The sequence below is a fragment of the Epinephelus lanceolatus genome, chromosome 13, assembly GCF_041903045.1.
Source record: "Epinephelus lanceolatus isolate andai-2023 chromosome 13, ASM4190304v1, whole genome shotgun sequence".
Classification (NCBI taxonomy): domain Eukaryota; kingdom Metazoa; phylum Chordata; class Actinopteri; order Perciformes; family Serranidae; genus Epinephelus; species Epinephelus lanceolatus.
Window position 1 is genome coordinate 27,857,575 of NC_135746.1, and position 15,111 is coordinate 27,872,685.

Consider the following 15,111-nt stretch of genomic DNA (forward strand, 5'->3'; position numbering starts at 1 on the left):
CTTCCCCTCGCTGCCATCCTGTCTTTCTCTTGTCTTTAATTGAATTAAATTGTTTATAGACTTTTTTTCTCTTCATAGTGTGTCCTTTCGTAGCCCATTAAGTGAGTTTGTACACTAGGAGAAAATCTTACTGTCTCCTGTTTTGCTTGCTGAGATTTTACTCTAACCTGATTTTTTATTTGTGTTTGTGTAGGTTTGACTACCAGGAGCTGCTTCATAACTCCAGTTTCTGCCTGGTGCCCCGGGGCCGACGTCTTGGATCCTTCCGGTTCCTCGAGGCTCTGCAGGTGTGTGTGTTTATACATTATATGTGTTAGTGCTGCTGTGGATTATGTGATTGCATAGTGAATATTGGTCCATGTGCATACAACATGTGAATATACTACAGGTCAGTTCGTGAGAGTAAAGGGTTTAGTGTGGTTGAAATGAATTAGGTTGTGCCATGTGTTTAATGAGCATGTGTTTCTAATGCTGTTGGACAGTCTGGCATGCACTTTGTTTTCAATATACTAATGCCTTAAAGGTATACAATGCAAGAATTGTCGGTTACTGTTGGTAAAATCAATTGCAAGCAAAAGTGAAGGTGAAAGCCACCCACATATTCACTATATCTGCGTTTTTTTGTGCTCTTAGTTGCTGATTTTTGTTGCCTTCTCTTGAATACATCCTGCTTTTGGTTTGCCACTTGGTTGCTACCTTTTTATAAAGTACCAACCTCCCCTGCACACTGCACCAAAAACCATCTTAAGCAAAGCAGAATAAGAAAAAGAAATTCAGGCAGAGCACAGGGAAGTCTCAAAACAAAGTTAACTTTGTCAGCAGGACTTTCCACTGAGCCCTGTCTACATACTAGGGGTGTAGCAACACACATATTGGTATTGAACCATTTGGTATGAGGTTTTCTTTTCGGTACGCATTGCAAATCAACATGCAGCATGCTGTCTTTCCCTCCCATCCCCCAAACCAGAACATTCTACTCCAGTGAGACACACTGGGAGGTTGTTATGCTAAGCTAGCTCATTGCAAGATGGTTAGTAACGCCAATACTAGTCTAGAGGATCCTTCAATAACCTAAAGGTCTTGTGTTTGGAGATACTTTGGTTTCATTGTGAATTATAAGGGCAATGGCGAGAGATAGTGGTGGATGAAAACAACTAGCAGCAGCTAATGTTAGCACAAAAGCGTTCACTAAAAGCATTCACTAAAAGCAGTAAGCAATGACTGCTGGTGGGCCAGGTGGCAGATTTGGTCAGAGAGACTAGCCCTTTTTAGATAGGAGTTGTGCAAATTTGCAGGAAAGCTCAATCAGTCTTCTTTCAGCATTGGCAGTATAAAAACAAAATCAGGGAGTGCAGCAAAATGCTGCCTACCTACTTTTGTTTATACAGAATGCACCTTTTCAGGGCAATGGGGGACGTGAGCAAGTAACAAAACGTGTAGCTCAGCGTGTGACGTAAACAGTGACCTAGGAGGGAAGCCGCGGCTGGTCAGTCCTTCGGCAGTTCTCTCGTAAGTCGGCCCATCCTTCACCGTCCCCATCATCTGCCGGTTAATGGCCTCTTTGTTTGCGAGGACAAGGAGGGCGCACAATCCCTTGTCTCCTCAGTTGCTCATCTTTACAGTGTCTGTCAGGTTTGCGTTTCCCTCTTGCTACTAGCTGCTCGCTAATTCCTGCTATCAGCTGTTTGCTGTTTATCCACCGCCAGTGCCTCGCACGTGCGGTGTCATCAACAACTCCTCCCACAAGTTTCCAACAGCCCCTCCCGTGGCGGAAGGGCACCTCGGTCTGTTTAAACTAAAAGGAACTCAGCCGTGCGCAATACAGAGAGCAGAAGAGAATGTAAAGGTGTGACCATGTATGGACAAAAATGACATGCTGTGGTGTAAATGAGATAAACAACATGAGGCTATTTAATTTGTTTAATAAAAGGACAAGGCATAGACCTGTTTTATAGGAAAGGTGACCTTAAATGACTTCTGTTGTGACTTGGTGCTATATAGAAAATAAAATTATTGTGATGTTTCACAGAGATGTTTATCCATATTTATTAGACTAAAAGAGCTCGGGGAGCTTGTGGGACAAAGCAAAACTGACACTGTGTGTCAGTGATGTTTTGGCAAAAGAAACGACACTGATACTGTACACTCTAGTGTCAGTTATAAGGAAGAGGAGGAGTTGTGTGAAGGATGGCTCAAGTGCTTCATTGAGAATGCTTTTAGGCCCGCCCAAAAAATCCTGGACACAGAGATGGTGAAAAACAGTTTAATTGTCTAACTCCACAATTCAGTTGTACACAGTTCCCTGTCTTTTCAATTTTTTTTTTGTTTTTTTGTGGTCATGTACAGTAGCACCAGTTTCCAGCAGTGACATACTACTGTCACTGTTAAGTGTTATATATGTAGTTCTTATCTCCCAAATTGAAAGTCTAAATGATGCTGCGATGCAAATTTCTTCACACTTTCACAGTGTAAACCTGGGTGGTGGAAATCATTTAACCCTTTATTATGTTTATGTATTTCGTGCCTAAAAACAGTCAAATTTAAAGATACTGGGATATTAAAGATATCAGTCAAAATTTGAAACCTGCCAAATGTAATACGTGTGTAGTTTAACGATAAAAACTTCTCAAACCATCAAATACTTCCCAGAGACAATGCGAAGAACATGACAGTAAAAACTAAAGCAACTCCTTAGATTTCCCATGACTGTTATTCTCATTACTGGTATAGGCTTGTCAGACAGCCTGTGGAGCTCCAGCTGGGCACTTCAACAAATCAAAGAGTTCCTCGTCCTCCTCTTAGCAACAGTTGATCTTATTACTATTGACAATCTGTCATCTCCCTGCCATGGAAAAAGGCCTGCTTCTGTAGATACACGGCAGAGAAGAGAAGTGTCCTCAGACCGCAGATGTGTTCATCTTTCATTAGCACCTTGTTTCTATCTGTCTCTGTGTTGTTTTGACATTAAGTATCTGACTCTGCCCCGTGTCTGCCTCCAGCTGTCTTGTTTACCTTGCTGTTGTTTTTTCTCACTTTCCAATTATTTATTCTGCTGAGGACACGCTGCACGCTCAAGTTTAGGAATAAACAGGTTGAGCTTGCTTCCACCTTCGGGACTCGTCTAGAGGAAGAGCTGGGAGGATTTGTATACGTGTTTTTACTCAGTACTTTGGTGTTATTGAATATTTTTTTACATTAAACTGATTTCACTTTGTAGCTGTTGAAGTAGAAGAGTGAGTAGATGTCGTAAAATGAGTCATTCGACATGTTTGATTACAGAAGTTACTTTACATAACTTTATTGCACTTTATATATTTATGACACACTTTAATACACATCAATATGATGTTAATGTGCCAGACTGAAGATGAAGAGAAGCAACAAACAAGACATATGCTTCACTAACCTCTCTGCATGTGGCACTCTGTGGCACCGTATATTCTGTTTTCAGTCACAAGTAATGAGCAAGTAGAGGCTGAACTTTGTGGTGACATTACAAAAGGTTGGCCGTTTTTAAGGGAAGATGCACAAAGCATTAGAATGATTGGCAGAAAAAATGGGCAATACTTAATTAAATGTTTGTCTTAAATGCATGCCAATTATTTTAATGGCTTTCTCGGCAAATCAGGATAAGAGGAAAGAGAAGGGGAAAAAAACAGAGGGAAAGAAGCGTGCCGAGGTAAAACTAATCATCAGTATTCGGAGGGCAGAAAAACAAAGACATGCGAGAGGATGACAGTGAGAAAAAGACAAGAAAAGAAAAAAGCCGTCTCACGGAGCCAGACTAATCAAAGCGGCGAGAATCTGCGTCGACAGGTCACTGATCATGCACTCGGCATTTTGTGAATCTCCTTTAATCTCTCAGCTTCACTTGATTGAGAATCCAGTCGAACTTGAACTTTAAATGAAAATACCAGACTTATTGAATTTTTTTCTTTTCTTTTTTTTTTTTTTTCACTCGTCTCTGACACTGCTCCGCTACTTGAGACTACACAGACGAATCATACCATACTGTATGGCATTAAAGCGAAGACATTTAACATGTGACATCCTGGAATCAAACCCTGACAATGATCACCCTCCATAAGTCCTGACAGTCTTTTATGAATAACTCTTATTATTAGCATTTATAAGCAGCATATGAACCATTAATGGATGGTGCTATTCACAAATATAATGTAATTTGAGGTATTGATGTATTTAGCCCCGTTACCACCAAACACTTTCGGTATGGCACCTTTGGAACCAACATTAACCCTTCAGACATGGTATCTAGACTCCAGCGTTTCCATGGCAAACAGGACCCTTAAATGTGGTCGGGGTTGTTGTCACTCACTGCTCTGCCCAGCACTCACTGTAGTTCCTCCTTTATCAGTCTGCACCTCATTTATTGTCCACAGAACGAGGCAAAATAAAACAGGCTGCAGTGAGAGTCTCTCTCCATGGGATATTTAAAATAATGGGTTTGTGCATTTAGTCCTTCTCAGGCAAGCTCAGGGGTTTAGTGTTGCCAGAGCCCACAGGAACAACGATCCATGATGCTTTCTTTTCCCTCTGAGATGCAGTTCATATATTTTTAAATGATTACAGATCGACTCATTACTAAAAGTGTATGTCATCCAAGAGAGACAATAAAAACATATGGAATAGTAAAAGTTGTCACAGTGAAATTTAAGGTGTGCTGATAGATTCACATCGTCACTTCATGCATTGAGCAACATTACAAGTAAATGTTCCACCTTAAAAGTCGCCGGCAGTCGGCCCAGTGTATTATTTTTCTCAGACTCCAGCTGCGGTATGAACAGTGGTTAATAAGCCTCAAAACCAGCCACAACTCAGCCCTGAGCAGAGTGACCGTCCTCTATTGACCAATCAACGGACTGCAGTGTTCACAGCTCCACCTTTTAGTACCAGATCTGTGTGCTAGGTACCCCAACAGAGGGGGGACCAAAAATGGGGATGGAACCGTTCCATTGGTACCATCCACTACTTTTCACAGTCGAAACGGCGAAAAAGCGTCCCGAACTGAGCTGAACCGTACTGCTTTTTTTTTTTTTTTTTTTTTTTTTTTTTTTAATAAATATACATATATATATTTTTTGGGGCATTTTGCCTTTAATCGATGGGACAGTCAAGCATGAAAGGGGGGAGAGAGAGAGGGAGTGACATGCAGCAAAGGGCCACAGGCTGGAGTCAAACCCGAGCCACTGCGGCAACAGCCTTGTACATGCCTGCTTTACCACTAAGCTACCGACGCCCCTGTACCGTACTGCTTGGTGGAAACAGGGCTTTTGTCAGCAACTATGACTGCTTTTATTATATGTTAAATGTATTAATCACATACTGTATGAAAAACTCATTTCAGTGCATGCGGTTTCTAAATTGGTAAATTCAAATATAATTTTCAGATATTTCATTTATATTTACATTTTAGAGAGATATTTGTATAGATTAATAAATTTTCAGTTTCACATTAGGTGTAACATGTGAAACACATTTTATATTTATTAGGGTTTTTTTTTTAGGGCGTTTCACATAAGAAGACATATGACTTTTACATATGGTTGTGTGATAACAGTAAAACAAAGCTGTAATCACAAACAATGATATATGATGAGTCACCAGAGCAAATGGGGAGCTATAGTTGTTGACAAATACAATAATATTAATAATAAAAATGCAACTTTATTAAATGACATAGGACCTCACTGAGATTAGACCTCGTATTTACAGGAGTGTCCTTGCCAAGAGCATTGTCACAAACTATAAAACATGTTACATGTAACATATACTTAAATAGCAATATATTAAATAGGCTATAACAAGTTATATCACAGTCATATTAAAATATTAAAACAAACACAACAGACCTTTTTTTTTTCAAATAAATAGATGTAATAGATACCAGAGCATTTGAGCAGAGCAAATAGTGAGCATGGGCAAAAGGACTTTGGATAGAGCGCACAGCCGATTTTCTTAAGACGCTGTAGAATCACATGATCTACCGCTCCACCCCGCTCCAGTTCCACTCTGGTACCACTCACACCGTGACTTGAAGCATGCCAGACCCAGAGTCCATCTGTGCATTCGATGTACACACTATTTATTGTCAAAAATTGGCTACAGTGAGCTTGACAATGGAGTTTACAAAGTACTTACAAAAGAAAACCGAGCCAGTTGTGAGCGATTTGAGTGGAAAAAAGTGAAATCTGAGTTGAGCATAGAGCCAAGTAATTCTGAGAAATGGTTTAAGGACACTGACAGCTAAATGAGCCTGCCCATGGGTGTAAATTTGTGTGGGGATGCAATGGATATTACTACGATGAAATTAAACACATTTCCACCTTAAACTGATGCAGAAAAGGGAAAAACTGATGCAAAGAAAATCACCAAAATGACGGAAATGTTTAATGCTCAAAAATTCTTGAGGGAGGACCCCAAACACCAAATTCATGTGTTTTTCATATGTCTGTTCATACACAAATTAAAGCACATTAATTTCTAATGTCCTTATGCATGCTTATGTTCCCCATTCTCACCATTTAAGGGTTAAAAAAGAAGTAAAACTTGCCCACTTTCCATTTTATATACACTTTTACCATTCAGCAATATCAACTCTGCAGAAAGAATAAAGTATTTTTCATTAAACCAGCTTTCTCAGATAAGAAACTGGCTTTGGCTAATTCCCATTAACATTAATTTAATATCTGTTCTATAATTTCAACTGAACTACAATGAAAGTACACCACAGGCTTATAGATGAGGCGTAAAATATGTAAAGTGAAAGAAATTATCCAGAAAACAGCATATTTTCCAGTTTAATAATTACACAGTTTAATAGTGCAGCAGAGTGCACAATCAACTCCTATCCATTAACCACAAATGATGAACACTTTCAAGAGCCCCATCATAAAATGACTTTACAGCAACACAGAGAGCTCCGGTGGGAAATGAAAAGAGCTCCTGATGAATTAAGTCACATTAATGAATCCTCTAAATATTGATGCGTGTGGGGAAAATAAATAAATACACTTTATTTTGTCCTTAATCTTTCTGGCAACTCCATTTGTTTCTGCAAAACTCTCACTTGGAACACGTTGAAAGGGTCTCATCAGAGAGAAAGCACCTAGAGGATAAATCCCTCAGTGGAGGGAAAAATAGATCCCTCCCAGTGCTCGGCTTTAAACTTCTGGAGAGACTTTATGTGTAAGTGGGATTTTTCTGCCTCTCTGTCAAGCTGTGAAAACTTGTCAACAGAGAACATTTTATTTCTTCTTTGAGACAAAACATTCCTCTGACAGAAAAACATGATACATAAGTTGGTGCAAACTAACAATAACACCCAATACTTTGAAAAGTATCTCAATCAATCTCTAAAAATAGTTTTATTAATGTGAACACTGATGATGTTTGACTACTTATTGTGAATGTAAAGATCACTCACTGTCCGCTACCATTAATTCAACTCCCAAAAAGAATGATTTCTTTTTCTGTCTTTTCTGTTTTTCCTAACAGGCGGCTTGTATCCCGGTTATTTTGAGTAACGGCTGGGAGCTTCCCTTCTCTGAGGTCATCGACTGGAGGAAAGCCGCCATCATTGGAGATGAGAGACTTCTGTTACAGGTACAAAAACATGATGGAGGAATGGAAGAATAGATCTGTTATACAGCAAGAATACAGGAGAGAATATACAAAGAAGAGACAGTGATAACAGATAGAAAGAAACTGACTTGGTATTACATTATACAATTACTGCAGACCCCTTGAAGTCCCAAAAGTGATATGTTGGTATCTCTTGTGCCCAACATCGTAGGCTAACTCACAAGATAATAATGTGCTCCCACAAGATAATAACTTGTACACACAAAAGAAAATGTGTGACCTTTCAGGACTTTCAAGGCTCCATAAATTACAGCAGATATGTGGATGTAGACGTGTGGAGGCAGTGTTTGAGTTACACCATGGCTTTTGGGAGAGGGTGGGAGGGTAGTATACTGTACAAATGCACATGCATACACTTAATTGTGCCAGCCTACATGTAAAAAAAAAAAAACATTTCAATTCATGCAAAGAAAATTTAGCCTGGGACAAAGTTGAAATGTTCTTCTAATCACTCTCGGCTGGACAATAAAAAAGACTGATGCACAGTGGACAGGCAATGGTTTGTGTTACTTTCTTCACTAGACACAAATTATCGTTTTTTGTTTTTTTCTTGTTGCACAAATGCACAAGCATATTGACAAGTGCTTACTGGTAGTCTATTGTGAGTTTTAGGAACCTAAATGAACTGAAAAAAAAAATGTATATACAAAAATAAACTGTGGAAGCAAAGAATATATTTTAGAGCTCCTAAATTTCTCAAATGAGGCTTCCTGGGGAGCCCATTTCTTTTCCAGAGGAGCCGAGCTCCACGTAGCTCTCTCGTATTTCAAACTATAAACTGTATAATAAAGATGGAAGACACAACAGCTCAACCCAAAAAAAGGCCAAACATCTTGATCGCCCCATGGTGGCCAGCTGCAGTACAGGTGATAAATCCTGCCCCATATTGGGACAGTGGACAAGAGCTGAACAAAAAAAATCACACTCCACGTCAATTTTTTTTTTTCTAAAGATGATTTCTGACATTTTAGATAGTTCTTATGCAGCGGATGTGTGTTCAAGTGTTCATTAAGCCTCCATCCTGGCAATATCTCAAGAATGCTTTGAGGGAATTTCTTCAACTTAAGCACAAACTTAACAATGAACTGATTCCTTTCAGGTGGTCATTGGTCAAAGGTCAAGGTCATAATGAACTCATCTGTCTTATTCTTGTGAACACAATATCGCAAGAATGCCTTGAGGGATTTTTTTTTCAGATTTGGCACAAACTTTGACTTGGACTCAAGGATAAACTGATTAGATTCTGGTGGTCAAAGTTCCAAGGTCAAGGTCACCGTGAACTTGCGTCCGTCTCACTCTCGTGAATGCGATATCTCAAAAACACCTTAAGGTGATTTTTGTCAAATTTGGCACAAACATCCACTTTGAGTCAAGGATGAACCAATCAGAATTTGGTTGTCAAAGGTCAAGTTCAAAGTGACCTCATCTGTTTCATTCTCTTGAATGCAGTACCTTAGGAACACCTTGAGGGAATATCTTCAGCTTTGGCAAAAACGTCCACTTGGACTCAACAATGAGCTGCTTAGAATTTGATGGTCAAAGGTCAAGATCACTGTGACCTCACAAAACACATTTTTGCCATAACTCAGGAATTACTTAGCTATTTATAACAAAATTTCACACAGATGTCTCCTAAGATAAAATAATGAATTATCCAAAAGGTCAAAGGTCAGCTTTACTGTGACATCAAGGTTATGCAAAAATACTTTTCTGGCCATTTCTCAGCATCATAACTCAGGAACAGAAGGGAAGACATTTTGTTAGATACTGAATTGGTGACACTAATTTTGGGTGTCAGCCTTGAAACTGCTGAGTGTATAGACTATAATATATAGATTATCTTCTGTGCTGCTGCATGTGAAGCATCCATGTTCTTGCAATATGATGGGTTCATGGAGGCATAAAACCGCAGAAATTCTGTTTTCCTGATAGTTTGGTAATCACTATTTATTTGATACTATAAAAAGAGGGTCAGATGTCATGATTCACAGCTGTATGTGCTGGTCAGTGTGCTCGCAATCAAACGTGAACAGCGCCGTTCACGTTTGGTTGGACGGGTGGAACTCAGTACTACAGTGATCATTACTGTGCAGACTCTGGCTCCAAATGACATAACCAGCACAAGATAGTGGCGGCTGTATTCAGGATTTTTGGCTTCATAATTCTACAGTGGGAGGAAGTGGAGACACATTGTCTATCTTTATATACACTCCTTGTTTTAAACTCTGGAAGCAGATTGGTAAAAACTACCGCCAAGTAACTTGGATGAGGAAGGCAAATCTTCCTCACACTCTACAGCATGAAAAGATAAAATGTGCCCTTTCAGCAGGGGTTAATTCATTGTCTGGGTGGTGAAATGTTAACGTCTTCCCTCAATATAATTGTCATCTCTGGCTCCAGATCCCCCTTGGGCAATCACAAAGACCCAGCTGGGGCTGATTCAAACACAGCAGCACAACACATAGATCAGGAAGTGCTGTGAAAATCTCTGGGAACAGATGTGTGCTCCAAACTGTAAAGAAACAGACTTTTCTTTGATAAACAGTGATTCAGGCTTGGTTCAGTCACACCATGAAACAATAGATGGGTTTCTGAGCAGGAAAGCAACCAGAATAACTGAGAGCTGAGTATCATCCATATGAGGATTTGTTTTAATTTCAGCTCAGACTGTATAATTAACTGTTGGCATCTATGAACATATAAATGACATGTAGATACTCAGTTCAAGAAGAGAGAGATATCTTATCACAGTCATGTGCCTCTTAGTAAATTCTTTTTTTCATTCTGACATGACAGCTGTGATATTCACATTCATTCACACCTCCGCCAGGAACTATTTTTATCTAAGACAGATTATTCTGCAATTGGATCTCCTTCTGTTCCTTTTAATTACAGCAGCGGGCAGAACTTGTGATATTTACACTCCCTAATTACTCTTCATATTTCTTTGTGCCACCTGCGTGACCCTTATGACCGCCTGGACAGCGCAGAGGTGTGAAAGTGTGTATGCGTGCCTTTAATTAATGCGTCCCCTATCAGCCCCTCTATAAGCACCTAGCAGTGATTTCAGTTTTATTTTCCTCTGTGATTCACACAATAACGGACAAGCCATCATTAAAAGTATCACAAACTTGGCTTTTAGATGAAATAAAGCATCTTTTTTTTATCATTAAATATTACTGAGAGCCACAATGACGCGCTAATGTTGTAAGAGGTTTTTGTTGTGTAGTCTGCTCCCTTCAGCAAAACAAGGCCATCTATCTAAAAGCGCACTAATTGTTGGTTTAGATAATGCGTGTAAAGCAAGTATAATGTTTTGACAGGGTGAAAATGGTGTGCACATTCATCACAGAGGTTGAACAAAACAAGCATTTTTTCCCCCATTAATTCACTTTGTGTTGATGCAGACATATGAGAAATTAATGGCTATATAGGTATGAAAAGGATGAATACTGAAATTTGGTTGTACAAATCTAATAAAATGAAAGGCACAATGACCTTGCACGCAGTTTTCACCATATGGTGAGAGCAACACACTTGAACACACCTCTGGCACATTTTAAAGGGGACCTGTTATGCTTTTCCTTATTTTCTCTCATATAAATAATGTTATAATGTTAGATGTCTGTATTAAACGTGAACAAAGTTTCAAATAATGAGGTGAATATATGTAAAAGTAATTCCTGTGAGCAAAAACCCCAGGCTTCATCTGCTCCAGGCATGTTACCGCAAGTATTTACATTACGTAGCCTACACTGCTACATGTAGCTACATGCTAACTTCAGGGAAACCTGTAATTTTGGTTTCTGATGTTACTATTTTTCCCTGATTTCGGCTCATATACCCACTGGAACATATCCAGTTGTGTTTTGAAGCTTTAATTGGTGAATTTTTATAAGGTAGAAAGTGCCAGTATGCTCCATTACAGTAATTTCCCAGCTGCTATGACAGTGTAGAGATGCCAAGATGCACAAGACAGAGCCGCTGACCAGTCAGAACAGACTGAGCTTTTTATGGAGATGGGGCTTAAAAAGAAAGGTGCTAAAATAGTGTTTCAGACAGAGGGTGAATCCAGGTGTTCCAGCACTGACAGTATGAGGAAAATAAAGTTTATGGCCGTAGCCAGAGGCATTATGCTTTTAGGTTGTCTGTCTGTCCAGCCTTCCGTCCATCCTATTCATGTGAATGCAATATCACAAGAACACCTTGAGGGATTTATTTTTTTTCAAAGTTGGCACAAACATTCACTTGGACTTAACTGATTTAATTTTGGTGGTCAAAGGTCAAGGTCAATGTGACCTTGCGTCCGTCTCATTCTCTTGAACGCAGTGTCTAAAGAACACCTTGAGGGGATTTCTTCAAATTTGGTTGAAATGTTCACCTGGACTTAGCAATGAACTGATTAGAATTTGAAGGTTAAAAGTCAATGTTACTGTGACCTCACATTATGACAGAATTTTACTCAAATGTCTTACGGGATATTATGATTAGGTGATAACATTCTATATCCAACAAACAGCTCATCTTCACCACAAGACAAAAAAGTCTTATGTCTTACGTTACAATACACATTTGGGCAAAATTGTTATCAACCCTTAGTAACAGCTGTCGGTTTATGTTTTTTGTTGTTTTTTTCAGTTTTGGTTGTTGTAAAGTCGGCTCTACACTTCATTCCGAGTGGCATTAAAAAGTCCTAAAAAGTATTAAATCTAACTTGTGCAAAGCTGTAGGAGCTAAGGGGGTAACGGTATACAAAATGTACGTTTGGGACCGATATGGTACAGCAGTGTATAGTGATACAGTGTACTTTGAACAAGGATGGAGCTTTACTTGAGTGCACCGTTACTACGACATTAGAGCACATAGTATCAGTGTCATTTCTTTCACCCACTGTGTGAGAGCGGCAAGTTCGCTACATCCCATGAGCTCTCGGACTACTTTCAGTTTAATGAATACATGAATAAACATCCTCTGGTAAATGCTGCAATTATATAAAGACAAGCAAAATAGCTGTCAGTAATGTACCCTCAGGGGTCGTGTATGTTAAAGTCTACATTGTGCTACTGGCTTGGCTGCTAAGGAAAGAACCCTGTAATATCTTTTGGACTCCACGCGGATGCTTGCTAGATGGATTTGATGATAGATTAATTGGTCAATTCATCAATAAAAATGCCCCAAAATCTCTGGCTCCAGCTTTTCCAAATATAGTTTCCTTTTAATTCTGTATCCATGTAGATTAAATATCTGTGTTTGAGACAGTTGGACAGACAAAACAAGCAGTTTGAAGATGTCGCCCTGGACTCTGGAAAATGTTTGTGGACATTTTTCTCTAGTTTCATTTTATAGACACAACGATAAATGCATTTATTAAAAAACAAATCAATAGATTCACTGATACTCATAATTAATTGTTTATCTCAAAAGCACATCAAGAATTCATGTTTTCACAAGAAATATACTTTATATCAACATGAAGTAACATTTGAGACATGCCAATTTGTTAACATGTTTCCATGCAGTGTCTCATGTTTTACATTTAACTAATTTACCTTTATCTTGTTAGATACAAAAAGGCTTTTTACATGTACACTCATGTGCTTTTGTGTAAGCCTTGATCAATACTGATTATACAGAGCAGGTTAATGGGTGTGGCACTCATAGTTTTTTTTATCAAACAAAGCTTCCCAGACTTTGAGGACACCTTGAAACAGTTTCATTTGTTTCCCGCAGTCCTAAGACAGCTGGTAAGGTGGCAAGAGTTCAGTCAGTTTCTGGAAAATAAATGTCAGAGTACTCCTTCATTCTCAGGATTTGGGCTTTATTGCACTGTCAGCTCAAAAACAGTCATTAAAAGCATTGAGATACCCAGAAGCCTTTTAGTTATTAGGTGTAGAAGACAACATCTGTACAGTATCATAAAAATACAATGACAAACATGTTTCCGGTCGGTAAACAGATTCTGAATGCTTGCCCTCTTTGTCTTCCTTTTTTTTCTTCGTCACACACACACACACATGCACACACTGTTCAACACAACATCGGAGCTGGAACACCTGCTGAGAGAGTTGAATCTCATTACTTTCAATTACATCACTGAGAACTGCAATACCTGGCTGTTTAATATGTAGAGTTTCTATTCCCCCTGTGGAGAGGAGACATGCACAACACACACACAGACAGCCACACACACAAATTCACAGACACACACACACAATGCCCCTGCTGAGAAACATAAACACTATTAGAGTCAATCGGGGGGAAGAGAAGTGAGCTGATTTGATTGGTGTTGTTTATATTCCACCTCAGAGAGCCGAACAATTAAAACTCGCTCTGCTGTCAACAGATCCCGCTGACGTCATGACAGCAACACTACCACCTATAGTGTGTCTTCACACTCTTCATTTGGATTTTTCTTTTTCAGTTTTCACAAACAAAACTGGGAAGTTAGCATTTATCTTATACAGTCAAGTAGTTAAATAGGTGTGAGAATCAAATTAAATACTATTAAAATCTGCTTCATATGCAACAGAGCTACTTTGTTCTTTAACCTGTTATTGTGTATACTCACAGAGCAGGACATTGGTGCATTGTTTTCACTCTTTATTTCCAAGTTATTTTCACTGCACAGTTGTTTATAATTTTACAGGGATAGGTTTTACTGCTCTGTGGGGTTATCATGGCTGCAGATGCAGTTACTGGCATCAGGGGGAAACATGGTGGGACAAGAATGAAAATTAACCCAGTGAAAGTCCAAGTGTGGCGGGTTGATGGTCCAACAAATACTGGGTTTCACCTGAGAGAGCAGTGCTCGCCTCCCATAAGGTTATAAAGCCAAACCCTGTTCTTTTTTCCTAAACCTAACCACATGCTTTTGTTGCGTAAACCTGTGTTCATATATACTCTTTATCTAACCAGGTAAAAGCCTCACTAAGATTAAAAATCTCCTTTTTAAGAGTGACCTGGCCAAGAGGGCAGCATAAAACATCATCACAAGTTACAACAAGGCAAACAGACATATACAACTGTCACACCCAACAAATGAATGAAATATCACAGTATCCAATTGACATGGAATATAAGGTCTGGGACAAGAACAAATATGATGTAAGTACAATTTCTAAAATGATTTAGGAAAAATCACATTAGCCATGTTTCCGTCAGCCTGTTTAGATGCTCATCTAGAAGTATCACATCAGAAAATTATGATGGAAACGCACTGATTGGAACAGAACGCGCTGATTCGCACAAACTAAAATACGCTCGCTTTAGCCAGGTTTTGGTTGATTTGAAAAAATGTTGATTCGCAAAACTGGGGGATGGAAACAGTTATGTTCGAATTAAGTCTGACGGAGTGTACCTCTCTCCATGGTGATATCCACACTCCGGCCAGAAAACGTACAAGAAAAAGAATGCCTGACTTCTTTTGTTTTCGGTTCTGTGGAAAACTCA

At 39.1% G+C, this 15,111-nt stretch overlaps 1 protein-coding gene across 1 annotated transcript in view; it reads left to right on the plus strand.

The window, feature by feature from the left end:
- Positions 1-15,111, plus strand: part of LOC117270842 (exostosin-1) — a 418,529-nt gene that overhangs the window by 336,238 nt on the left and 67,180 nt on the right. Inside the window, exons 4-5 of the mRNA XM_033648766.2 lie at positions 194-287; positions 7,516-7,623. Of these exons, the coding sequence (XP_033504657.1) occupies positions 194-287; positions 7,516-7,623 (202 nt within the window). The remainder of the gene's footprint in view (positions 1-193; positions 288-7,515; positions 7,624-15,111) is intronic.